The 27,784-nt window shown below is 44.5% G+C and overlaps 1 protein-coding gene across 1 annotated transcript in view; it reads left to right on the top strand.

Moving 5' to 3' along the window:
- LOC111971059 (sodium channel protein type 2 subunit alpha-like) overlaps positions 1–27,784 on the top strand; it is a 44,777-nt gene that overhangs the window by 3,506 nt on the left and 13,487 nt on the right. The window contains 13 exon segments of the mRNA XM_070445864.1: positions 9,592–9,683; positions 12,882–13,163; positions 16,786–16,823; positions 16,825–16,850; positions 17,832–17,973; positions 18,587–18,793; positions 19,590–19,853; positions 20,092–20,433; positions 20,687–20,822; positions 21,295–21,533; positions 22,227–22,400; positions 22,664–23,020; positions 23,278–23,823. Coding sequence (XP_070301965.1) covers positions 9,592–9,683; positions 12,882–13,163; positions 16,786–16,823; positions 16,825–16,850; positions 17,832–17,973; positions 18,587–18,793; positions 19,590–19,853; positions 20,092–20,433; positions 20,687–20,822; positions 21,295–21,533; positions 22,227–22,400; positions 22,664–23,020; positions 23,278–23,823 — 2,845 coding nt within the window.

Genomic DNA, 27,784 nt, shown 5'->3' with positions numbered 1-27,784 from the left:
TTTTAGTGGTTACCATTTTGGTTTCTGTCTTCCGTTTGGTGTATGAGCCCCCAAATTTGGTTTTTTGTTTGATTCGCGTCTTCAGCACCTGGACAGCAGACTCTGTTCAGAGAAAATAGCTACGCAGCCAATACGAGCTAATATTGAACGGTTTACTACTACTCATATGTCACATTTAATTATTGATATATAACAGTATGTATTGCTTTAATGTAGGTCTGAGCTACATACGTATGTGGTTTGATAACACCAGCCTACATAAATCTCGAGGGATTCGGGTAACTTTAAACAGATTCGGACAAATTCTAGCTGTAGATATTGATCCACAGGCGAGTTAATTGATATTCCCAAAGCTTCTTTATCCCTATCACAGAACAGGACATCATAATATTCAAACAACCTTTTTAAATGTGGAGGTCGACATTTTAAACATTCTATTGAATTAAATGCCATCACCACAAGGGACTACCTTTTGATTTGAAAATGTCTCGGAAATGTAATGTCCATTCCAAAAACCCCTAACATACCAGACATATAGCTAACCGGTGCATGCTAGAAACTGGGATACCATTTAATTCTCTTTAGAGTATAGAAATAAGCAGTTCTGCGAGTGTTTGATCCAGGCAAAACAAGCCCGTCAGAGACTGTTCAAGTTGGGCGGAGTGTGTATAGCATCGTGTCTAGCAAACCTTTCATAGGGCTGTTAGGTGACCGTGCTGTCAAAAACTAACTCCACACAATCGGAGCAGTGGATCCCCAGGCTGTCTTAGAACACAAGCTGATGGGTTATGAAAGTTCCCCATGGAAAAAGCTAGCTTAGCACACAGTGACACAGATATGGTTTCTACAGTTAACAAAGAACCATAGGATATATGAGTTCACTGGTAATTACTCTTTTATGGACTATTCCATCCATGAATGGAGAGCAAAGGTGATTTCGAGTCACACATTTATTTAGATTGTCCTGAACAGGTCCATCTGTAGATGCTCAAACGATGTCATACTATCAACAAACTCTCTTGTTGATAAGCAACAGTTGCTAACCTAAGGTTACGCTTAGGGCTAGGTTTAGAATAAAGGTTATAGGGTTAAGGTTAGTGGCTTAGGATTTAAGGGTAACGGTTAAGTTAGATTAGATAAGGGTTGGATGGTAGTAAATAGTAATTGAATTGTTATTTATAGTCTGTCGAAACACCAATTCAACTCTTTTGAAACACCTACTTTGATTGTCAGTTGCTCAAACGGCAATCAGAAACCAAATGGTTTAACATGATGAATGTAAATGACAAATCCCTCCCTCGTCCGCTGGCCTAGGAGCCCCATGGAAGTGTATGGCTGCGGTTGGTGGTACACTGTTTTGGATGTGCCATGTGTCAGTAGTAGTCTCATTAAGTCAACAGTATAGGGGGGGGTTGGGCCTAAGGTTGACAACAACTGCAGCTCCTCATTGTTTTCAGAAATATTAAATGGTAAAGGACTGACAAATAAAGCATATGACAGTATACCATTCTGTAACGAGGATCACAGTGCGAAAGATGTGTATGAGAGAGGAGCGGTGGCGGAAAAACACGTCCTATTCCCTGGCCCCTGCTCCCAGAGCAGTGAAGGCCCCACTGCCCTCACTGGCGTTCTGAATATGTTGTTGTTTAAAGGTACAGGTTTTGTCTAAGGGCCCACTTGGGCTTTAGGAGTTGCTTGTTTGTATTTCTCCCTGGGCCTGCAGGAAACAGGGTAGGCCTTTGGAGAGAGGGGAAAAAAAGAATAAAATGGGGAGAGGAAGGGGTGTGGGCGTTGTAATGTGATGTGACTGGAGAATCAGGCCATGGTGAGAGAGATAAATGAGTGTTTATTTCCATCACCAGATGTATTCCACAATGAGTGCATCTCAATCCCACAGCAGTTGGCTTTGTTTAATCAACCCACAGGTGGCAGTGACAAAACCCTGGGACATATTGAAAGTCACCTACATAGAATTACACTTAAACGCTTTAAAAATCTCTGTGTCACCGTTACATCTCATTTTTAACTTGGTGACCACTTCCCTTCTTCAGGGCCAAGGAAGAAAAAAGAGTTATTGTTTCATACAAATAAAAAGGTTTTTTCCAATTCTTATCGGCTGAAAACAGGCCTCTGATGTATCCAGTTTGGTTGCCTCGGCCAAGGCTGTCTGTGTCCCTCTGCATCAGTTCAGGTCCCTCTTCGGCTGTCACCAGCTTCAGCCCTCTCGCCTTGCCCTCATCCCCGCCTATGACCCCCTGGCATCTCGAAAAGAAAGACTACCCAGATTCAGTGCGGCAGAGGAACTGTGCGAACCCTCTCTAATGCTTCTCCCCTCCTTTTTCGCCTGTGTGTGTGTGTGTGTTCTTGTGTGTGTGTGTGTGTGTGTGTGTGGTGTGTGTGTGTGCTGCCCTGCTGCGTGCGTGCGGTATGACAGTCATCCAGGGTTTCACTCTCAACAGTACGATATATCTAAGTGATGAGCTGTGTGCTTTATTACCCCTGTAATCTCTTGGCCACGTTGATGTCTTCAAGTGGAAAGATACTAGATTAAGGGATTGCTACACTAAGTCTCTTTGAGCGTCCATCAGAGAGAGAAATAAACCAGGTCTCTGTGTATTAGATGACGTAATGATATATCTGAACATGGTGCACAGTTACAGGTAAGTTACATGAGTCATGGGAAATTACGTTATATTCCATTCATGCTGTTTTCATTGTACGTATTGACGGTTCATCTTAGGGAGGCAGAGTATTTGTTTAAACATACCAGTTAGAGTACTGGGTGTATCCCAGGACCACTTGTCATGCACAAACATGTGCTGTAGATAAATGTTGTTAGCTGGGCCTTCCTGATCTCCCTCCCTCCCTCTCCCCAGCCCCCTGCCCTGGCGGAGCCCCAGCTTCCCTGTGAAGGAGCACCATGACAAAAGATGCACAGCTGCTTGTAACCGCCCGACCTGACAAGCTTCTGCCGCTTCTTCCCGACTCCGCTATGCCGCCATCGAAAGGCGCATACCGAGGAGGAGGCCCGGAAACCCCGCGTTGACCGCTGTAGCGACAGCAATGACGACAACGAGCCAAGCCAACAGCGACCTGGAGGCGGGAAAGTCCCTCCCGTTCATCTACGGGACGTGCCCACAAAGGCTTTGTCTTCCACCCCTCTGGAGGACCTGGACCCCTTCTACTCCAATCAGAGAAGGTACTTGGACACACCCACACCTAGGCCTAAATTCCAGGAGGGCTGTTTGTGCTGTCGTGCCAACTCCTATTTCATGTCATATGGGACTCAGGCTAAACCCCACCCACAAAACCGTTAAGTTTGGTCTATTTTTTTCAATCCAAAAGCATTATGATACATTCATACGTTGCCAAGACTCATTGCAAGACTTCATTGGCAATCACGTTAGCCCCTGCTGGCATTAATTGACACAATTCAGATTCACAGAATGTTCTGAATTTTAAACAAAGCTAGCAGACTGTGCTCCAAAGCCGGCAACCATGTGCCAGTCCTCATTGCTGCCTTCATGTGCCAGGTTGTGCACTTTATGTATTAACTGGTTCACTCATGATCTCTCAAAGAATAACAAAAACAGACCAAAATTACATTTTGAGACACTTGTTTCTGAGCACTCAGTTCATGTAATAACACACTCCAGGGTCCTCCTCCAGGATGGTGCCAAGGCTAAACTAGCAGCCAACACTCTAGGGTCCTCCTCAGATTGGTGCCAAGGCTAACTAGCAGCCAACGCACAAGTGGACAGGAACTGAGCTAAATTTGTGGCCCCAGCTGAGTCTTTGATGTAATCATCAGACACAACGTACTGCAGAATTCCCCTTCTGATTTACAGAGCCTACCTAACACTTTCACAACTGCCATGATCCAGAAACACACACATACACCACCCACATAGATGGCAACACAACACACCACACCAACATCATGGCTCCATCTAGAGAGAGAGGACTGCCTGGCTGCTCTCCTGTCCTCTGGGTTTGACGCGTGCCAGACAGAAGGAACAACACAATAGTAACAGGACACCAGCCTCCAGCACACCATCAACAGTGGAGGATCAATGTCTTGGCCTTGCCTTGGTGCTGTGCTGGTGGTGTACAGCTGGGATGGTATTACTGCATGTAATTTGGGCACTCAAACCTCTCTCTCTCTCTCTCTTTCTCTCTCTTCTCTCTCTCTCTCTCTCTCTCTCCTCTCTCTCTCTCTCTCTCTCTCTCTCTCAGACATTTATCAGTATTAATCGCGGGCAAGCAATATGCCGTTTCAACGCCCACTCGCTGCCTGTTACATCCTAAGCCCCTTCAATCCTCTACGGGAATAGCAATTGCAGTTTAGTACATCATATCCTTTCACATCTATATCAAGGGTTTGGTTATATACTTAGGCCTGTTTGGTTCATATCGAAGCAAATATGTGGAGATAATGGTGACTAAATTGTATGTTGACTTGAAAATATGTTACCGTAGGGGTTCCCTGAGTGCGTTTCGTGACCATGTGGCACCTACCAAGAAAAACTCTCGATATTTCTTAGGCTGTATAGGGCATGGAGTTTTTTCGGGTTATTTTTTTTTAATTTTTTTTATTATTTAACCTTTATTTAACCAGGTAGGCTAGTGAGAAACAAGGTCTCATTTACAACTAAAGACCTGGCCAAGATAAAGCAAAGCAGTGCCGAACACAATCAACGAACACAGATTACACATGGATTATAAAACATACAGTCAATTAACACATAGAAAAAAGTCTAATATACAGTGTGTGCAAATGAGTAGGATAAGGGAGGTTAAGGCAAATGAATAGGCCATAGTGGCTAAATAATTACAATATAGCAATTAAACACTGAGTGATAGATGTGCAGAAGAAATGAGTGTGCAAGTAGAGATACTGGGCTGCAAAAGGAGCTAAAATAAAAAAATAAAAAATAACCAGTATGGGGAGAGGTACTTGGATGTATAGTACAGAGGGGCTATGTTACAGGTGCAAGTGATCTTGAGCTGCCTCTGACAGCTGGTGCTTAAAGCTAGTGAGGGGGAGATATGGTCTCCAGCTTTCAGTGCATTTGTTGCCAGTTCGTTCCAGCTCATGGCAGCAGAGAACTGGAAGGAAAGGCGCCGGAGGGAGGAATTGGCTTTTGGGGGTGACCAGTGAAATAATACCTGCTGGAGCGCGGGTGCTATGGGTTGGGTGCTCTATGTGACCAGTTGAATGAAGATAAGGCGGGGATTTACCTAGCAAAGACAGTCGCAGTGTGGGTAGTAATATGGGCTTTTTGGTGAACACAACAACAGATAGCCTATGGCCTATGTCACGGAACACTCGGGCCTAGTCCCTCATTATTAGTTAGCCTTGATGTGACATTGCTTTACTGTGTCTCGTGAACTTGTTGGTCTTTCCTGACGTGTGTCTCTGTACGATGTTCAGGCATGTTGATCTATGTTCACCATTCTGACCAACTCCATGATGCTTTATGACTCTGAGCAACCCCCGGACTGGGCCAAGAATGTTGAAGTATAACTATATTCTTAGATTTAATTCCCTGTATGTACTTATTATTGGCTGTTACACTATTCAATTCGACACCAGGTTATAGCTTCCTTGGTAGACAAAGATACAATTGCTGTTCCAGTGTGAGAATGCGCTAATTGCGTTTGGCCTCAAGTTTAACCCAGACATTTTACCTGTGAGAAACAAAACAAAATTGACTTTAGCATGACAATTCAAAACATTGGCTACGCTCTAGGTATCCACCACAGGATGTGTGGCACCTTCCATTGGCGGAAGGAATCGGAGAGGATAATGTTGAAAGTGTATCAAATACATCAACCACAAGGTTTGATGCCATTCCATTCGCGCGTTCCAGCCATTATTAGAAGCCGTTCTCCCCTTCAGCAGCCTCCATTGGATTATCCACACTAGCATAAGACTTGCAATTGGTTTCTTTGCTATCAAAATTGGAACAGAGCCTACATTGGCACAGGAATAAATAGTGTTGTTTTTGGTCTAGCCCCAGAAAACAAAAGGTATAGATTTGATTGATATTGGGCTTTGTTGTTACTTCCATAGCAAACTACCATAATGGGCCTTTCTGTCTTGGTTTAAATCAGGTACACATTCACAGGGATTTACACATTCGAGTCTCTCATGAAAATCTTTGGCGAGGGGTTCTGTGTGGGGAAAGGTTCACCTTCCTCAGGGATCCATGGAACTGGTTGGACTTCATGGTAATCTCCATGCGTAATATTACCACAGAATGTACAGTTGGAAGGTCAGAGTTTTACATACACTAGGTTAGGAGTCATTAAAACTCAAATTTCTTGTTAAACAACTATAGTTTTGGGCAAGTCCCGATTAGGAGCGTCTACGTTGTTGCCACGGGACACAAGTTCATTTTTCCAACAATTGTTTACAGACAGATTATTTCAACTTATAAATTCACTGTATCAACAATTCCAGTGCGGTCCAGAAGTTTACATACACTAAGTTGACTGTGCCTTTAAACAAGCTTTGGCAAAATCCAGAAATTATGTCATGGCTCTTAGAAAGCTTCTGATATGCTAACTGACATAATTTGAGTCAATTGGAGGTGTACCTGTGGATGGTATTCAAGGCCTACCTTCCAGCTCAGGGCCTCTTGCTTGACACATGGGGAAAATGGCAAGGAGAAAAATCACCAAGACCTCAGAAAGATAATTGTTAGGCCCAAGTTCTGATTCATGCCTTTGGGAGCAATTTCCAAAAAATGCCTGAAGGTACCATGTTCAGCTGTAAAAACAGTATTACGCAAGAGTATAAAACAACCATGGGACCACGCAGCCTCATACCGCTCAGGAAGGAGACGCCGTTCTGGTTCTCCTAGAGAATGAACGTACTTTGGTGCCGAAAAGGTGCAAATCAATCCCAAGAACAACAGCATAGGACCTAATGAAGATGCTGGAGGAAAACAGGAACAAAAGTATTTATACCACAGTAAAACAGTCCTATATCGACCATAACCTGAAAGCCACTCAGCAACTTGAAGAACCACTGCTCCAAAACCGCCATAAAAAAGCCAGGACTATGGTTTGCAACTGCACAAAATGGGGAAAAAGATCGTACTTTTTTTGAAGAAATGTCCTCTGGTCTGAATGAAACAAAAATATAACTGTTTCCGTAATGACCATTGTATGTTTGGAGGAAAAAGGGGGGAGGCTTGCAAGCCCAAAGGAAACACCATCCCAACCGTGAAAGCACAGGGGGGCAGCATCATGTGTGAGAGGTGCTTTGCTGCAGGAGGGACTGGTGCGCTCACAAAAATAGATGGCATCATGAGGAGAAAAATTATGTGGATTATATTGAACAGCAACATCGCAAGACATCAGTCAGGAAGTTAAAAGCTTGGTCGCAAATGGTCTTCCAAATGGCGGACAATGACCCCCAAGCATACTTCCAAATTTGTGCAAAAATGGCTTAAGGACAACACAAGTCAAGGTATTGGAGTGGCCATCACAAACCCTCGACCTCAATCCTATAGAAAATGTTTGGGCAACTGAAAAAGCGTTGTGCGAGCAAGGAGGCCTTACAAACCTGACTCAGTTACACCAGCTCTGTCAGGAGGAATGGGCCAAAATTCAACCCAAACTTATTGTGGAAGCTTGTGGAAGGGCTACCCGAAACGTTTGACCCCAGTTAAATAATTTAAAATTTAAAGGCAATGCTACCAAATACTAATTGAGTGTATGTAAACTTTTGACCCTCTGGGAATGTGATGAAAGAAATAAAAGCTGAAATAAATCATTCTCTCTACTATTATTCCGACATTTCACATTCTTAAAATAAAGTGGTGATCCTAACTGACCTAACACAGGAAATATTTACTAGGATTAAATGTCAGGAATTGTGAACAACTGAGTTTAAATGTATTTGGCTAAGGTTTATGTAAACCTCCGACTTCAACTGTATGGATGACTTATATTTCCAGCTAGGATCAATAGAATAGGATATTATCTAGCATTGCTGACCGTATCAACAACAAGCATGTTTGAGTATAGGACTGATGTATGTATTCCTCCTAACCAGCGTAGATTTGATTAAAAAAAGTAGAATTAATATAACACTCCACTACAAAACTGCTACTCATATCACTAATCCAAATATCAATATACACTGACTATATCAAACATTARGAACACCTTCAGTTGCTCCCCCCACCTTCACCCCACACTCAAAATGCTGGCCCATGACGAGTGTGAAAAACCCAGCAGCATTGTAGTTCTTGACACAAACCGGTGTGCCTGGCACCTACTACCACACCCCGTTCAAAATATTTTGTCTTGCCCATTCACCCCCTGAATGGCACAAATACACAATTCTTGTCTCAATTGTCTCGAGGATTAAACATCTTTCATTAACCTGTCTCCTCCCCTTCATCTACACTGATTGAAGTGGATTTAATAAGTGACATCAATAAGGGTTCCTAGCTTTGACCTGGATTCACCTGTTCAGTCTATGTCATGGAAAGAGCAGGTGTCCTTAATGTTTCTACACTCTGTGTATATTCTGATTCTGCCATGTAACTGGAAGGACTGGTTTGAAAAGTGTGGACACAGAGGTCTGTCAGGCCACAGAGGTCTGTCAGGCCACAGAGGTCTGTCAGGACACAGAGGTCTGTCAGGCCACAGAGGTCTGTCAGGCCACAGAGGTCTGTCAGGCCACAGAGGTCTGTCAGGCGCATCTAGAGGTCTGTCAGGCCAACAGAGGTCTGTCAGGCCAAATCTGCAGCACAGAGTTCTGTCAGGGCCCACAGAGGTATAAAGGTAATATGATGTCAGAGCATCTCTACCACTCGACACTCTAGACAGTGGTCATAGTGCTCACACCTTTTCAAGTGGGAGCCCGCATTGATTTTGTGCAAGATTTCTGGGACCCGTTTATTTTGTTCTCGACCCCACCCCAATCTAACGGTGCAGCCTGTAAATTCATACATTTCTTATTTTTACCATTAACAAATAGCCATCAATTCATTCATTTTAATCTCTCTTTCAAAGAATGAAAAAGAATTAACATTAACTACATTTACTAAATAAATTGATTATTCAAGTAATCTTTCTCAAAAACGTATATACTGTATGTATGCTATATCTAATTGTACCTCCTATGTTTAGTGGTGTAGTGCATTTCAAATCTAATAATTCCACTGTGAAGTGTGTGCTTGACGTGTATTCATATGCGCGTATTGTGTGTACCCTGCGTCTGTACGTGTGTGCATTTGCAAGTATGTCAGCATACAACCGCTGAATTTTTAAACTGTGCATTTAATCCTGCAGGTATGTAACAGAGTTTGTAAAACCTAGGCCAATGTTTCAGCTCTGCGCACTTTCAGAGTATTGCTGAGCTTTGAAAACTATCTCGGTAAATCCCAGGTAGACCTATGCCTGCTCTTCACGCCGTCAGCCAAGATGTCTTTTGTTTGTGACATTTGTCGAACCCCCCCCCAACCCCCTTGTGTTGTCATGGTGTGTGTCCTGTGCATGTGACTTCCCCCTTCCTTCCCTCGCTCCTCCTCCCTCCCCCAAACCTCCCCCTGCTGCCTTCCCTTACAGATATGTGACAGAGTTTGTGGACCTGGGTAATGTCTCGGCCCTCAGAACCTTCAGGGTTCTCCGAGCCCTCAAAACTATATCAGTCATCCCAGGTGAGAGAGCCCAGGTCAGAGGTTAAATGTTAAACGCTTAAATGCTAGCAACAAGGCTATAAGCTAACAGCTAATGGCTAATTCACTCCATCTGAGATACAGTAACTGCTCATCTCATGTTAACTTAGSCTAGCGTTGTTGCCTCTGTCACGCTGCCTTTCCACAGGCCAGTAAAAGCAGGAATCCAGTCCCACTCCATCGAGATGGAGAAGATTCCACGCTTTTAGACACATAATGTTACTTTCACTTTCTTCCTGTAATTCTCTTTCTTTGTTATCTTGCCCTTTGGGGAAATTAAGTAGAATATTTATGATTTGTTGGTCTTTTTATGCATGAGACATTGCAAAAGCCAATTTGTGTGGTGAGCATTTGTGTCTAGGGTCACCCCTCTGTCCTTGTTCTATGTTGCATGTATGTCTTGTTCACTGTGTATGGTGGTTGTTAAATAGGGTTGTACTAGAGTGATGCTAGGCAATGCCATGACACACACTCTCACAAAGTTGTCATCTCTCGGTTTCATGGACAAACCAATCACATCATTGGCCCCATGATTAGTGGGGGTCTCTAACCTCAACRTACATCAGCCCGCTTTCAAATCACATCAAATCAAAGTTTATTTGTCACATGCACCGAATACAACAGGTGTAGTAGACCTTACAGTGAAATGTTTACTTACAAGCCCTTAACCAATAATGCAGTTGAAAGAAAAATACAAATAAAATAAGATTTAAAAGTAAGAAATAATTATAAGCAGCAGTAAAATAACAATAGCAAGGCTATACAAAGGGGGTACCAGTACAGAGTCAATGTGTGGGGGTAGTGGTTAGATGGGTAGACATTTGATTAGATGTTCAGGAGTCTTATGGCTTGGGGGTAGAAGCTGTTTAGAAGCCTCTTGGACCTAGACTTGGCGCTCTGGTACCGCTTGCCGTGCGGTAGCAGAGAGAACAGTCTATGACTAGGGTGGCTGGAGTCTTTGACAATTTTCGGGGCCTTCCTTTGACARCGCCTGGTATAGAGGTTCTGGATACCCTCTGTAGTGCCTTGCGGTCGGAGGCCGAGCAGTTGCCATACCAGGCAGTGATGCAACCCATCAGGATGCTCTCAATGGTGCAGCTGTAGAACCTATTGAGGATCTGAGGACCCATGCCAAATCTTTTCAGTCTCCTGAGTGGGAATAGGTTTTGTCATGTCCTCTTCACGACTGTCTTGGTGTGCTTGGACCATGTTAGTTTGTTGGTYATGTGGACACCAAGGAACTTGAATCTCTCAACCTGCTCCAATACAGCCCGTCGATGAGAATGGGGACGTGCTCGGTCCTCCTTTTCCTGTAGTCCACAATCATCTCCTTTGTTTTGATCACGTTGAGGGAGAGGTTGTGGTCCTGGCACCACACGGCCAGGTCTCTGACCTCCTCCCTATAGGCTGTCTCGTCATTGTTGTGATCAGGCCTACCACTGTTGTGTCGTCTGCAAACTTAATGATGGTGTTGGAGTCGTGCCGAGCCATTCAGTCATGAGTGAACAGGTAGTACAGGAGGGGACTGAGCACGCACCCCTGAGGGACCCCCGTGTTGAGGATCAGCGTGGCGGATGTGTTGTTACCTACCCTTACCACCTGGGGGCAGCCTGTCAGGAAGTCCAGGATCTAGTTGCAGAGGGAGGTGTTTAGTCCCAGGGTCCTTAGCTTAGCGATGAGCTTTGAGGGCACTATGGTGTTGAACGCTGAGCTGTAGTCAATGGATAGCATTCTCACATAGGTGTTTCTTTTGTCCAGGTGGGAAAGGGCAGTGTGGAGTTCAATAGAGACTGCATCATCTGTGGATCTGTTGGGGTGGTATGCAAATTGGAGTGGGTCTAGGGTTTCTGGAATAATGGCGTTAATGTGAGCCATAACCAGCCTTTCAAAACACTTCATGGCTACAAACGGGAGTGCTATGGGTCYGTAGTCATTTAGGCAGGTTACCTTAGTGTTCTTGGGCACAGGGACTATGGCGGTCTGCTTGAAACATGTTGGTATTACAGACTCGGACAGGGAGAGGTTGAAAATGTCAGTGAAGACACTTGCCAGTTGGTCAGCGCATGCTCGGAGTACACATCCTGGTACTCCATCTGGCCCTGCGGCCTTGTGAATGTTGACCTGTTTAAAGGTCTTACTCGCATCGGTTGCAGAGAGCATGATCACACAGTCGTCCGGAACAGCTGATGCTCTCATGCATGTTTCAATGTTACTTGCCTCAAGTGAGTATAGAAGTAATTTAGCTCATCTGGTAGGCTTGTGTCACTGTGCAGCTCTCGGCTGTGCTTCCCTTTGTAGTCTGTAATAGTTTGCAAGCCCTGCCACATCCAATGTGCGTCGGAGCCAGTGTAGTACGATTCGATCTTAGTCCTATATTGATGCTTTGCCTGTTTGATGGTTCGTCGAAGGGCATAGATGGATTTCTTATAAGCTTCCAGGGTAGAGTKCCGCTCCTTGAAAGCGGCAGCACTACCCTTTAGCTCAGTGCGGATGTTGCCTGTAATCCATGGCTTCTGGTTGGGGTATGTACGTACAGTCATTGTGGGGACGACATCATCAATGCACTTATTGATGAAGCCAATGACTGATGTGGTGTACTCCTCAATGCCATCAGAAGAATCCTGGAACATATTCCAGTCTGTGCTAGCAAAACAGTCTGTAGTAAAACTGTAGTTTAGCATCTGCTTAACATCACTAAAACCCCAACACACTTGGTCCCTATCAAACTGAATGATCGCAATTTGTCTATTATGCCATTATTACATTGCTGTACAGATCGCTAAGTAATGATATGAATATGATACGATATCTGTAGTGATCTGAGTCTATTCAAAAAGAGAATTTGATTATCAACAAACATTAGACTTTCTGTGTAGACAGTTTGCCAGGGGTTTATCTAAGTGTGTTATGAACTGGGTGATCTTAACACCAACAACACCATCTCTGGAGAGATCCACGAGGAAAAATTATCAGTCTCTTCCTCAACCGGCTCCTGRATGAATGCCATACAGAAACTTGACATATGGATCTCCTATGCTGCTTGCTAGCTATCATTTGGTGGCTGAAGCATTTCTATATACCTTAGCATTTCTATACTATATTTCMATACTATATTATGTATCTGTTCRATTAATCAGTTGGAGCTGGTAACCAGGACTGTGCGTCGTCCCTCCCTTACAGGACTAAAGACCATCGTCGGCGCTCTGATCCAGTCGGTCAAGAAGCTCTCCGARGTCATGATCCTCACCGTTTTCTGTCTCAGCGTCTTCGCCCTGATTGGCCTGCAGCTCTTCATGGGCAACCTGAGGCAGAAGTGTATCCGCAACCTCGTCAATGACACAACCCCCGACGACCGCCTGAACAGAACTCTGGGAACTCCAGACTTAAATGGAACCGATTTCAACGGAACCGATTTCAACATCACTAGCTCCGTGAACTGGACTGAGTACATCAACAATGAGAGTAAGCTAAGTGCTTGTTTGTCTGCAGGGGCGCCGGGGTAATGAGGGTCAAGTTCTATACCTCAGACAGTATCTGAGTCACACCACTCAGACAGACTTCATATTCCGTGAAATAAAACCAGACAGCCCATGCCCTGCCCACTTTCTGTGAAGCAGCGTGATAAAGAGTGACAGCGATTTGGCCGGAAGGCCGGGGCAAGTGCAAGCAGTGCCTGGTGGGAAATTGTGGAAAACGTGGCAGATAATCGCCCACAACAACCCCCTTCTCCCCATCCCCTCCTACACCCTGTCTGTGTGTGAGAAAACAGGCACATTGAGAGAGAGAGAGAGAGAGAGAGAGAGAGAGAGAGAGAGAGGGACCCCACCCAACCCACAAAACAAAAATCAGAGTAGGTGCTAGAAAGACTGAGGTCAAATAAAAAAAAAAAAAAAAAAAAAAAAATGTGGATGGTAGAGAGAGAGCAGAGAGAGAAGAGAGAGAGAGAGAGAGAGAGAGAGAGAGAGAGAGAGAGAGAGAGAGAGAGAGAGAGAGAGAGAGAGAGAGAGAGAGAGAGAGAGAGAGAGAGAGAGAGAGAGAGAGAGAGAGAGAGAGAGAGAGAGAGAGAGAGAGAGAGAGAGAGACTGGTCACTGGCCGCTGTGGGGCGCGGCAGGCAGGCAGGCAGACACACAGACCAGACCAGCAACATATGACACTGATGTCATGGGGAGAGAGGGGACAAGGCGGAAGGGAGGAGGAGATAAATGAAGAGAGAGAAAGGGTAGAGTGAAAATGGTCTAAGGATAAAGAGGAAATGGATTTACAAAGATAGGGAGAGCGAGAGCGGGAGAGAGAAGATAGAGAAAACAGGGGAAAATGACAGTCAGTGTTGACAATGGAACTGATCAATATCATAAAATAAATCCATTTGAGTGAGAGATGGAAAGATGGAGAGAGTAATGGAGGAGTGAGTCACAGAGGTCTGGGGGAGGTGTAGCAGTTAGCTGGGTGAGAGTTCCAGTAAGCCTCTCCATCTCTCTGCAGCCTGCAGCTTTAGTATTCAAGGCCAGTAGGTCATGGGGTCAACTCCTCTCTTGGACGACTCTGTCCTCTTCCCCTGAGCTGTTGTACACTGTTAAACAGACAGTATATGTCTCCTTGACCTCCAGTCTCAGGGGATGCATTGGTTTGAATAATTGATATCCTTGTATAATGTAATGTTTACTCCTTACATCCTTTGTTTTGTGAATTATTTATTTATTGACAACAATCTATCATTCACCCAGTAGTGGCTATGGTGTTAATTGTGGTCCTCCTTGGTCCATAGTGTTCCAGGTATGGTCATGATGAGATATAATGATATAGCGTCTATTACACACTCACTCACTATATATATCACCTATACTCCATGGATAAAAACCTGCTTGATAAGCAACTTTATTTGTACAGTCATGTGGTGTGTGTGCTGTGATCTATATATATGTTGAAGTCGGAAGTTTAACATACACCTTAGCCAAATACATTTAATAATCATTCCATATATTAATTATCACAAGATATCCCACAAATCTAGTAAATTCCTGTCTTAGGTCAGTTGGATCACCACTTTATTTTAAGAATGTGAAATGTCAGAATTATAGTAGAGAGAATGATTTATTTCAAATGTATTTCTTTCATAATATTCCCAGTGGTCAGAAGTTTACATACACTCATAGTATTTGTAGCATTGCCTTTAATTGTTTAACTTGAGTCAAACGTTTCGGGTAGCCTTCCAAAATTTCCCACAATAAGTTGGGTGAATTTGCCCATTCCTCCTGACAGAGCTGGTGTAACTGAGTCGGTTTGTAGGCTCCTTGCTCGCACACGCTTTTCAGTTCTGCCCACACAATTTTCTTAGGATTGAGGTAAGGGCTTTGTGATGGCCACTCCAATACCTTGATTTGTTGTCCTCAAGCCATTTTGCCACAAACTTTGGAAGTATGCTTGGGGTCATTGTCCATTTGGAAGACTCATTTGTGACAAGCTTTAACTTCCTGACTGATGTCTTGAGATGTTGCTTCAATATATCCAAATACTTTTCCTGCCTCATGATGCCACTATTTGTGAAAGAGCACGTCCCAGCTGCCAGAAAAGCACCCACACATGATGCTGCCACCCCTGTGCTTCACGGTTGGGATGGTGTTCTTCGGCTTGCAAGCATCCCCCTTTTTCCTCCAAACATAACGATGGTCATTATGGCCAAACAGTTCTATTTTTGTTTCATCAGATAAAGGACATTTCTCCAGAAAGTACAATCTTTGTCCCCATGTGCAGTTGCAAACCATAGTCTGGCTTTTTTATGGCGGTTTTGGAGCGGCCTTTCAGGTTATGTCGATATAGGACTCGTTTTACGATGACAGATATATGTGGTACCTGTTTCCTCCAGCATCTCACATGGTCCTTTGCTGTTGTTCTGGGATTGATTTGCAACTTTTCGGCACCAAAGTACATTAATCTCTAGGAGACAAAACGCGTCTCTTCCTGAGCAGTATGCCGGCTGTGTGGTCCCATGGTGTTAATACTGGTTATAAATATGTTTAAGATGAATTCCATTCAAAGGATGAAACTTGTGGAGGTCTTTTTTCTGACGGTCTTGGCTGATTTCGTTTCATTTCCCATGATGTCAAGCAAAAGAGCGAGTTTGAAGGTAGGCCTTGAAATACATCCACGGGTACACCTCCAATTGACTCAAATTATGTAAATTAGTTTTTCAGAAGCTTCTAAAGCCATGACAGCATTTTCTGGAATTTTCCAAGCTGTTTAAAGCACAGTCAACTTAGTGTATGAAACTTCTGACCCTGGAATTGTGATACAGTGAAATATTCTGTAAACAATAGTAAAATGATTGTGTTCATGCACAAAGTAGATGTCCTAACCGAAGCAAAACTATAGTTTTTTAACAAGAAATGTGTGGGTGGTTGAAAAACGACTTTTAATGACTCCAACTTAAGTGTATGTAAACTTCCGACTTCAATTGGTAATACATATATATATATACATATATGTATATACTGAACAAAAATATAAATGAAACATGCAACAATTTCAATGATTTTACTGAGTTACAGTTCCTATAGGAAATCAGTGATTGAAATAATGATTAGTGTGCATGTAAGCATACTCATTGTTTCTAACACTTAGGCATTGAAGAGATGCTAACTAGAATAGAGCACTTGGCGCTAATACAAGAGAGTGGAGAGGACGATACTATTTCAGCAGAATATAGTGGGCTAATTTGATGCAGTCAAGTCAGTCGTTTAATATTTTGGTTCAGTATACAGTATATTAAGACACCTTCCTAATATTGAGTTGCACCCCCCTTTATACCATATATATACAGGATATAATGACAATACAATTATTTTAATAAAGTCGCTTTTGTTTATTTTACTTAAGCACTCAACCACTGAGCCACAGCATATTGTTTGCTTAATTCATAAATCAGAATTTTGTCAAGTTTGAAAACCATTAACATTATTTGCTACATTTCTAATCTTTAATCCAGTTTCAACCTCCCTCGTCTTTTCTCCTCCTGCTGCCTCATCCTTTCCTCGAGCGCTCCTCAACATATTGACTGATTTGTTCCTCTCTCTGTTTTCCTTCTAGGTAATTACTATTACCTCCCCAACCGCAGGGACGCCCTCTCTCTGTGGGAATGGCAGTGGAGCCGGGTGAGACTTGACAACACTTTATTTATATAGCAATTACATTCACAACACAGCCTCAACAACATCCGGAATTACTGAGCACGATTACATGCACACAATAAATATGTTTATTGTGCACTGTCAGATTAATGTAATAGTTTGATTAACTTTACATGCTTTGCAAGAAGAACGATTGGACCTAATAATCATGTTTAAATGGACATCTGAAAATCAGCAGACAAAATAAACGTTTTACAACACTGAACATGTTATTTTTGCAAAGACTATTTGATTCTGAGTTTGGACAAATGAAGTTTGTTTGTGAAAAATATTTCAAAGATGCATCCTTTCAGTTTTTCCCGAACTCACTTCCCTCACGCATACGAGGGAGGCTAATGCTTCCGGTCCTGGCACATGCACAGATCAAATGCACAGCTGGAACGCCGATTAAGCTGTTTACATGTCCTAATAATTAGAAAGACTGCTCAGAAAACCAGGTGTTTTAATCGACTTTGACCTTACGCCGATTTAAGATAATCAGATTAAGGTGTTRACATGACTAATGCCATACTCGGCCTTATGCCATAATCAGTTTAATATCGAGGTATTAGTGTGCATGTAAGCATACTCACTTGTTTCCTTAACACTTAGGCAATGAAGAGATGCTAACTAGAATAGAGCACTTGGCGCTAATACAAGAGAGTGGAGAGGACGATACTATTTCAGCCGAATTTAGTTGGTTAATTTGATGCAGTCAAGTCAGTCTAATAAAAACGGATGCCACTTACTGTGGATAGTGTTAATGTAGTCAGGCTGATCTTAGAAAATCAAATCATATTCAGTGTAAGTGCAGTTAAGTCGATCTAATGAAAACCAATGCTGCTCAGTGGACGCTGTAAATATCCACTGTATCGCTCGGTACTGTACAAGTGGCTTGTGGCAGTGGTTTAGTGACCACCACATGGTTGCTGACCTGTGTGTTGTGTATGTGGTTCTTCACCACAGGTTGTGCCCAGAGGGATTCACGTGCATCAAGGCGGGCAGGAACCCAGACTACAACTACACAAGCTTCGACTCATTTGGCTGGGCCTTCCTGTCCCTGTTCAGACTCATGACCCAGGACTTCTGGGAAAACCTCTACCAACAGGTGGGCCAAAGCTATTGGTTAGAAACAAAATGGCCGCTCACTGTTTGCTGATCTGATACACTTGATCCCCTTTTAGTGCTTTATCTTTGAAAATAACAGTGAAACAACTCAGGAATACTGGTAAAGAAAAGAAAATGCATATAATGAAAACAATTATCTAACTACCTTCCTCTCTCCCTCCCCTCCCTCTCTCCCTCCCTCTCTCTCTCCCCCCTCTCTCTCTCTCTCTCTCTCTCTCCCTCCCCCTCTCTCCCTCCCCCCTCTCTCTCTCCCTCCCCCCCCTCTCTCCCTCTCCCTCTCTCTCTCTCTCTCTCTCTCTCTCTCTCTCTCTCTCTCTCTCACTCTCTCTCTGTCTCCTCTCTTCCTCCCCCTCTCTCCCTCCACCATCTCTCTCTCCCTCCCCTCCCTCTATCTCTCCCTCTTTCCCCTCCCTAACTACCTACCTCCCTATCTCTCTCTCTCCCTCTTTTCTTCTCTGTCTCCCTCCCCCCCCCCCCCCCCCCCCTCTCTCCCTCCTCCTTCCCTCTCTCTCTCTCTCACTCTCTCTCTGTCTCCTTCTCTCTTCCTCCCCCTCTCTCCCTCCACCGTCCCTCTCTCTCTCCCTCCCTCTTAGACCCTGCGAGCGGCGGGAAAGCCCTACATGATCTTCTTTGTGTTGGTGATCTTCCTGGGTTCCTTCTACCTGGTCAACCTGATCCTGGCTGTGGTGGCCATGGCCTACGATGAGCAGAACCAYGCCACSATAGAGGAGGCAGCCCAGAAGGAGGAGGAGTTCCAGGCTATGCTGGAGCAGCTCAAGAGACAGCAGGAGGAGGCATTGGTATTGGCTGATTTCTGCTTGTGCATTTGCTTGCAGAGTTTGACTTATTTTATCATTTGCATTTGAGTCATTAGAGAGACCGTCTTATCCAGAGCGACGACACAGTAGTGAGTGCATACAGCCAAAGTCCTCCCTGTCTTTCTCTGTCTTTCCCTACCCTGCCCTCTATTGCCCTTCTCTCTTAAGTCCATAATCCTCTCTTACATAAGTATGTCTTGGTGCTTGCTTGGTGTCAAGCTTCTACAGACAAGGGTGCTCCATTACTATGGAAACAAGAGGTAGATAGAGAAGGAATAATTACTCTGTGCGTTATTGGTAGTACAGTATTAGCTTCCGTGGAGGGAGGGAGGTTCCATCTGCTACACATAATGTCTTATTTACAACAACAGCTTGACCAAGTGTCCAGCAATACAATAATAACAAAAACATGGATATCACGAAGATTTTATATACTGAGTATATGCATGGTTGCTTTTGAAAAATGACTGACTTTGTCTCCCATGCTTTTTGTTGTTGTAAATGAATCCACAGTGATTCAGGTTATGCAGGGCTTTGGTATTATTTCAAAGAGCAATTGGGTTGTTCACTTGCTTCCGGAACAGATAACCTTTTCATCTTTGCCAGTTTRGTTAGGAAAACAGTCAGTTTGTGGGACAAAACACAGGCCTCCATTTTTAGAAGTTCTTTGAAGCTGATTTGGGTATTTGTGTTGCCTGCCGTTCTGCTCTGTGCTCTGGCCACCAAAGACGGGTGCCGGTTGCCGTGACAACTGTGCTTGTGTGTGATTGGCCGCCAGGTTGCCGCGGCAGCAGCCACAGAGAGCCACGGAGAGTACAGCGAGAGAGGGGGGCCCTCCACAGAAGCCTCCTCAGGGACCTCCAAACTCAGCTCCAAGAGCGCCAAGGAGAGAATGAACCATCAGAAGAAGAGAAAAGAGAGGGGCGAGCACAAGAAGTTCCACAAGTCCGAGTCGGAGGACAGTACCAAGAGGTTAAGCTTCCGGTTTTCGATAGATGCCAACCGGCTGTCCTACGAGAAGAGATGCTCCTCACCCAACCAGGCGAGTACACAGTGAGGGGAAAGGGTCATTGTCTTAGTCACCATTGTCCTCATTACCATCATCTTCCTCATCACTCCACTGGGCGGAGTGTCCACCGAGTCACTCCAATCATGTTGATCTCCCTTCTTCCGTTTCATCGTCTCCATAACCTCCATCCTCCTCCTCTTTTTCAGTACTGATACCTTTCTCTCCTCTCCCCTTTCTTCCTTTCCTCCCTCTCCCTCTCCCCTTCCACCAGTCTCTCCTCAGTATCCGCGGCTCCCTCTTCTCCCCGAGGAGGAACAGCCGAGCTAGCCTGTTTAGCTTCCGAGGCCGCGCCCGCGATGTGGTCTCCGATAACGACTTCGCCGATGACGAGCAAAGCACGTTCGAGGACACCGACAGCCGCCGCGGCTCCCTGTTCGTGCCTTGCCGTATCGAGCGCCGCTCCAGCACGGTCAGTCAGACTAGCCTGGCCCCTCAGCGCGTCCTGCTGCCCTCCAACGGCAAGATGCACTGCACCGTGGACTGTAACGGCGTCGTCTCGCTAGTGGGAGTGACCTCGGTGCCCACCTCGCCTGTAGGACTGCTCCTGCCTGAGGTGAGCTATAGTTTTTATCAGTCCAGGCTCCAAATATTATTAATTTTCTTTTGATTGAGCCAGATGACCGGGTTTGCACTTTTGGGATTATTCCATTGGTTGCATTGCCCAGCTAAAGTATTTTGACAGAAAATAAATACTATTTGAAGTGAACCCAACATTGTTGGTATAGTCATGGTTAGGGTCAGGAGTCCCTTACAGGCCACCTAGTCCGTACACTGAATAACTCTTCCAGATGTTTCTTGATCTCCAGAGGACAACCACTGACTCTGAGATGAGGCTGAAGAAGAGGAGGTCTCGCCAGGCTTCCATGTCCTACCTAGATGAGCCAGACAGAGCCAGAGCCAGAGCTATGAGTGTGGCCAGTATTCTCACCAACACCATGGAGGGTTGGTGTCACACCAAGTTATTCAATAATATGTTATTATACCAGACCGGTGAACCGAACATCTTGAAGACTCATAGCCTACAACACATTATAATGTGTATGCCATCAATGAAGTGTCCTCCTTAGCATGATAAAAGCATGATAGCACTTTCCTGAAAGTTAACTATATGATATTTGATACTTCTTATACGTGCTTATAACAAGTCATAATGCCTTATAGCCAAAATGTGGACATGTATACATGCCAACAGGCGGCAGGTAGCCTAGCGTTTAAAAGCATTGAGCCAGTAATTGAAAGGTRGCTGGTTCAAATCCCTGAGCCGACTGGGTGAAAAATCTGTCTGTGCCCCTGAGCAAGGCACTTAACCTTAATTTCTCCTGTAAGTCGCTCTGGAGAAGAACATCTGCTAAATMACTAAATAGTAAAAAWWWWAAAAATGACACCAAAATGTGTCTGTTTTAACCCTTTCCAGAGCTTGAAGAGTCCAGGCAGAAGTGTCCACCATGCTGGTATAAGTTTGCCAACACCTATCTGATCTGGGACTGCTGTCCTATGTGGTTGAGTTTCAAGGGGATCGTCAACACAGTGGTGATGGACCCCTTCGTGGACCTGGCCATCACRGTCTGTATCGTCCTCAACACCCTCTTCATGGCCATGGAACATTATCCCATGACCAAGGAGTTCAATCATGTCCTCTCTGTCGGGAACTTGGTAAGTGTTTGATATTATTGACGTAAACTTGCAAGGCTTTATCGAAATATAAAGCTGTTAAAGAGAGACTGTTACTGGGATGGGTTGCTCCCCTAACAGCCATTTCTAATTGTATATTTTTTACTTCATACAATACATCATATATATTTAGATATTTTTTTACACCCAAACCCTTCACTKAGCAATCTGATAGCATATGTAAAATGAATTGTGAAATAGAAACACAGATAAAAAAATGCCTTAAATAGTACATCTATTGAACAATACTTCACAATACATACATCAGAAACAGTTACAAATGATAGAGATKCATTCATGGATGTACAGGTCTGTTGGATAAGAGTTCAGAAATGTCCYCTGCGGCTTTTTTCATTTCTAAGGAATTTGTAAGGAAAATCTCTTGCACCTGATATATCTTCTCCTCAAAGTCACACATGGCATCTTCCAAATCCCCAATCTGTTATTTTTCACAGTTTCATTGTCTAAGTCTATTTTAGAAGATTCAGRCACCAAGTTGGCCACATACTATTGAAACTGTATACAGAGATGTACATCTATCCACTATCCATAGGTACAAATATGTATGGCTAGCCAAGCTTAACCCACACACTACCCACACAACCACTAACACTCATTCTATGGAAATATTTCTAACCGTGCTCAAATCTAACTACTGTCTCTGTCTCTGTGTAGGTGTTTACAGGCATCTTCACGGCTGAGATGGGTTTCAAGCTAATCGCTCTGGACCCCTACTACTACTTTCAACAGGGATGGAACATATTTGACGGCATCATCGTCAGTCTGAGTCTGATGGAACTCGGCCTGGCCAATGTAGAGGGCCTGTCTGTGCTCCGGTCTTTCCGATTGGTAAGATCCCACTTCTGACACCAGTTTCTCCCGAGTTGACCCTGTCAGAGCAGATTGTGTACCTTCTAGTTGCCACATTTCTACAGGAAACAGAACTATACTACCCCCCTTAGCTGAATGACAGATGCCCTTTCTTTTACGTACTCCTTGATACAGTGGTAATATTCATCTTCATACTTTGTTGATTGATGCTAGCTAGATATTAATACCGTAGTCACAACCAGGAACAACAAAACTCCTCATGTGATTCTTCTTGTCAACAGTTGAGGGTGTTCAAGCTGGCCAAGTCTTGGCCCACCCTGAACATGCTGATCAAGATCATCGGTAACTCGGTGGGAGCGCTGGGTAATTTGACACTGGTCCTAGCCATCATCGTGTTCATCTTCGCCGTGGTGGGCATGCAGCTGTTCGGCAAGAGCTACAAYGAGTGTGTGTGTAAGATCGCAGACAACTGCCAGCTGCCGCGCTGGCACATGCATGACTTCTTCCACTCGTTCCTCATCGTGTTCCGGGTGCTGTGTGGGGAGTGGATCGAGACCATGTGGGACTGCATGGAGGTGGCTGGTCAGAGCATGTGCCTCATCGTCTTCCTGATGGTCATGGTTATAGGGAACCTGGTGGTAGGTGGTTGTACTGTAGTCATTGTATATCCCAGAATCCCCATACCTATGGATGATATCACTGTACTTGTGATGAATCTTTCGTGGTCAATTTGTTTTTTTGACACTGGGACAGCAGATATGTTTTAAGCATTGCCATATTCACGTGAAATGCAATTTTCAATTTGACCTGAATCTCCAAATTAACAACTGAACCCAGATCAGAATGGACTCCAACTCTCCTCCCTCCTGGTCCTTTCCTCCCTCTGTCTCTACAGGTCCTGAATCTGTTCCTGGCCTTGCTGCTCAGCTCCTTCAGCGCCGACAACCTGGCGGCCACGGACGACGACAGCGAGATGAACAACCTGCAGATCGCTGTGGGCCGCATCCAGAGGGGCGTGGCCTGGGTCAAGGTGGCCATCCGCCAGGTTATCCAGAGCCTGGTCCTCGGGGGCGGAGCCACCAAAGGGGTCAAGGGGGGGTCACTGGAGGGGGGTAAGACCCTGGACGAGCTCCACAGCTCCATCAACGGCAAGGGGGGCAACTGCAACTCAAAACACATGTTGGTCGAGATCACTAAAGATCCGAGTGGGGTCTATCTGAAGGAGGGGAACGGGCGGCCCGGAGGGGGGTTGGGGGTGGGGCTAGGAGACAGTACGGAGAATTACCCACAGGAGGAGTGCAACTACATGTCGTTCATCCACAACCCCAGCCTGACGGTGAGCGTGCCCATCGCGGTGTGCGAGTCGGACTTTGAGACCACTATCACGGAGGACTTCAGCAGCGACTCGACCTCCGAGGAAATGTCGATGGGCAGCAAAGAGGTAAGAGAGGAGGTTTGACTAGAGACCCCTGCGCTGCTCTGTTAAGTAGCAACGAGCACCGTCTAATCACATCTTTTAATTGTGGTATCTTTGAGTGGTGTCTGTGTTAGTTTTGAGTGGTGTCTGTGTTAGTTTTGAGTGGTGTCTGTGTTAGTTCTGAGTGGTGTCTGTGTTACTGGAGGTGCCATGATTTAGCTTGACCTTAAGCAGAGTGAGCGCTTTTGGGACTATTCCATTGGTTTGCACTTTTGGGACAATTCCATTGGTTTACACTTTTGGGATGATTTCTTCAGTTAACACTATTGGGATTGTTCCATTGGTTTACTAGCCTGTGAACCAGAACTAACCGTGCGTGCTCCCGTTACGTGTCATGTGTAGTGAAACAGAATGTGAGCTCAGGAGATCAGGATGGTTAAACAAGGCTTATTTGTTTTAAACCTTTTGGACTATTCCATTGGTTTACACTTTTGGGACTTTGCCATTGGTTCATTTTGTCAGGCCAGCTAAATACAGCGCAACTCTACGGTATTTCATCGTTTTTGTCATATGTATTTGACCCAGGTCTMCTGTGTTTGACGTAGATCTGTATACAGAATCAGTGGTGAAGTGGAAGGGAAACGCACATAATCGGCGTTCACACCACCTTTTCATCTTGCCAGGCGTTTACCCGCCTAAAGTGGAAAAATGCATTGGAAATARAGACAGCGTTACTTTGTTCACTGATTATTTTACCACTACGCATCAATGGATAGAATCTGAGAACTCCAGACTTTCCAGAGGCAGTTACCAGCTAGATATTTTGCTGACTCATTGAGTCATTGCACCAAGTCTCTCTAGCCTAGTCCACTATCCAGGGAGTTGTAGTGTACTGTTATAAAGCCCTAGGCGTCAAAACAATGACGTAGCATGAGAGGACAGTACAGTCACTGTAGGTGCTTCTACACCTGCATTGCTTGCTGTTCGGGGTTTTAGGCCGGYTTTCTGTACAGCACTTTGTGACGTCAGCTGATGTAAGAAGGGCTTTATAAATACATTTGACATTTGACGATGATTGACTACAGATAATGAGTCAGAATGGCCTATGGCCCAAGTAGCAGGTCTTTTCTGGATGTTCTCATTAGATATCTATAATGGGCTGATGTGTGTGTTATCTGGTTGACTGAGTATACAGGCGGGCAAATACATCTTCACTATTATATGCGCTTGTTGAAAGAAATTGTTTAGAGCAGCGTCCTTGCAAAGGGTGAAGCGAAGTGAAGTGTGTGTGTGTGTGGGTGGGTGTTCACGGATGTGTGTGGAGGCTCACGGATGTGTGTGGAGGCTCACGGATGTGTGTGGAGGCTCATTTCTCACACATTGAATCCCTTTCATTAGAAATCACACCAGTGAGATTTTAAAATAAACCACATTTTTATGACATGTTTAATAGACTGTAAATTAAGGCCGGAAGAAAGATAAAGGACTTAAAATACCCCACTCACGGGCCCACACACACACACACCCACACCACACACAGCACACACACACACACCACACACACACACACACCACACACACACACACACACACACACACACACACACACCACACACACACGCACACACACACACACACACACACACACACACACACACACACACACACACACACACCACACACACACACCACACGACAACACACACACACACACACGACATTCTGGAGCAGATGTTGTAAATAAGATGTGTGTCTGCTTCGAAGACATAATGTCACGTTAGGCTCGGAGGGTAAGAGGGCCTTCTGGCGTCTGTAGCCCCGCCCCCACATCTCCAGACCATCTCCAGACCAGACCTACAGAAGTGTCGCCAACCTGCACCCAGCCAACTCCTTCAGTTATTAGAGAAAGCTAGCCTGGTCTGTTTCTGGCCATGACTCCATGCAACAAATATGGATTAGATGCCAGCTGCTGATCCCCCTTCTCCCTTATAAATAATAGCTTCAAATTAGACTATTTATTTGGGAACGGGATCATAAACCGTGTGTGTGTGAGTGTGACTTTGTGCTACGAACAGTACAAGGTCAATTGTCGTCCTCACAAACTGTTTAATCCTATTCTATATCAGCCTTGTCTTCTAAAGTGTTTCTCTGTGGATAACCTGTGTCCTTATGTGCCTTGCAGCTGATTGATGAAAACCGACATCGAGGTTGTACTGTACATTATGAGCTGGCTCATGGTTGTGTCACTTTACCTTGCTTAACCCACCGTTTGTTATTGCAGCTGTGTTACAGACGCTCACAAGGTTGTCAGTGAGAGAGAGGAGACTTGTAAGACCATTTTATTCTACATAGCACTAACCATGAAGACTGCCTATGCCATTTTACAGAACCAACCAAGACTTATCTTGCATTTTTTTCAATGGATTGCCTATTCTTTTGTTCTCTGCCTGACTACCCTCCCCAACTGCTTTCCTCTGTTGTAGTCCCTGGCCTTCCTTTTCTTCTATCCCCCCTTCATCTCATATCTTTATTTCTAATTTGATCACCAGGCTTTTTTGTAGTTTCAACACCATTATGAATGAGCTGCATCCACTTTTCAAATTGATAGGTGAAGTCATGTGACTTCTTTTTGCTTCTGGTTTCCTTGCTTGGTTTGTATTGATTGATTTTGGAGGTGATTGGCATTGACCACCCCAAGATTGAGAAAAAATAACAGAGAATTGATGAAGAGAGAAAAGGAGGAGAGGAAGAGACAAAGATGAAATAAATGAATTTTGCCCCGAAGTACTTTAGGTTAAAATCACAAGGGTTACARGTTCTCCCTGTATAGACCTAGTGAATGTTTTGGAGTCTGAATATTAGTCTCTTTGAACCCCTGGTAGATTAGCGGTTGCATAGTCAGCAAACTGAACTGATGCAATTATAGCAAACACCCAAGTGAAATCAAGACACAAATTACATATTGCCTTCCAAAAGCATGTCAGGAGGGCACCCTCAATTTATATATAGTCTTTGAGAGAGAGAGAGAGATATAATGTGTGTGAGAGAGAGCACCACCGATCCTTCTGGAACATTGTGCATCTCGGGGCGGGAGGGACGTGGAGCGGGTAGGGTAGCATGCTTCCATCGTTCACACTACGTATTAGCTGGGTCCCACGGCAATCAGACCTGCTGCACTGTCTAGTATTGATGGCATGTTACTCCTCTGTCTACCAGCCAGCCAGACTCCCTAAACATTGCACCATGTTTTACCAATGCAAACAGGACAGGGATTCCACCTACAGAGCTAAGCCTTCTCACCATACAGTACACAGAACACTTTTTTTATTTTTTATTTCACTAGGCAAGTCAGTTAAGAACAAATTCCTATTTACAATGACGGCCTACCCCAGCCAAACCCTAACCTGGACGACGCTGGGCCAATTGTGCGCCGCCCTATGGAACTCCCAATCACAGCCAGTTGTGATACAGCCTGGAATCGAACCAGGGTCTGTAGCACTGAGATGCAGTGCCTTGGACCGCTGCACCACTCGGGAGCCCAATCGGCATGTAGATTAAATATTTATATATAAAAAAAATCTCAAGTACTGTACTATGGATAACTTGCATGGATTGCAGGGCTCTAATGTCAAAGTGTGTATTATAATCCAATGATTATCCTGCCAATAGCAAAGAATAAGGACAGTTTTTGTCAGCGATTGTGTGCAGATATGTAGCGTAGTCAGGCGCAGGACACAGGTGTTGAGTAAAACAACGGAGTTTACTCAAAATACACGCAAAATTCCACATAGGAATAATCACAAACAAACATGCACCTACAACAACCACTAACGACACAAACAATCACGGACAGAACAGAAATGTATGCCAGAGGGTTAAATAGGGAGCATGATAGGGGAATTGAAACCAGGTGTGTGTAATACAGACAAAACAAAACGAAACTGAAACATGGATCGGTGGTGACTAGAAAGCCGGTGACGTCGAC

The sequence above is a fragment of the Salvelinus sp. IW2-2015 genome, linkage group LG12 (assembly GCF_002910315.2).
Source record: "Salvelinus sp. IW2-2015 linkage group LG12, ASM291031v2, whole genome shotgun sequence".
NCBI classification, from domain to species: Eukaryota; Metazoa; Chordata; class Actinopteri; order Salmoniformes; family Salmonidae; genus Salvelinus; species Salvelinus sp. IW2-2015.
This window is presented reverse-complemented; position numbering and strand designations above follow the sequence as displayed.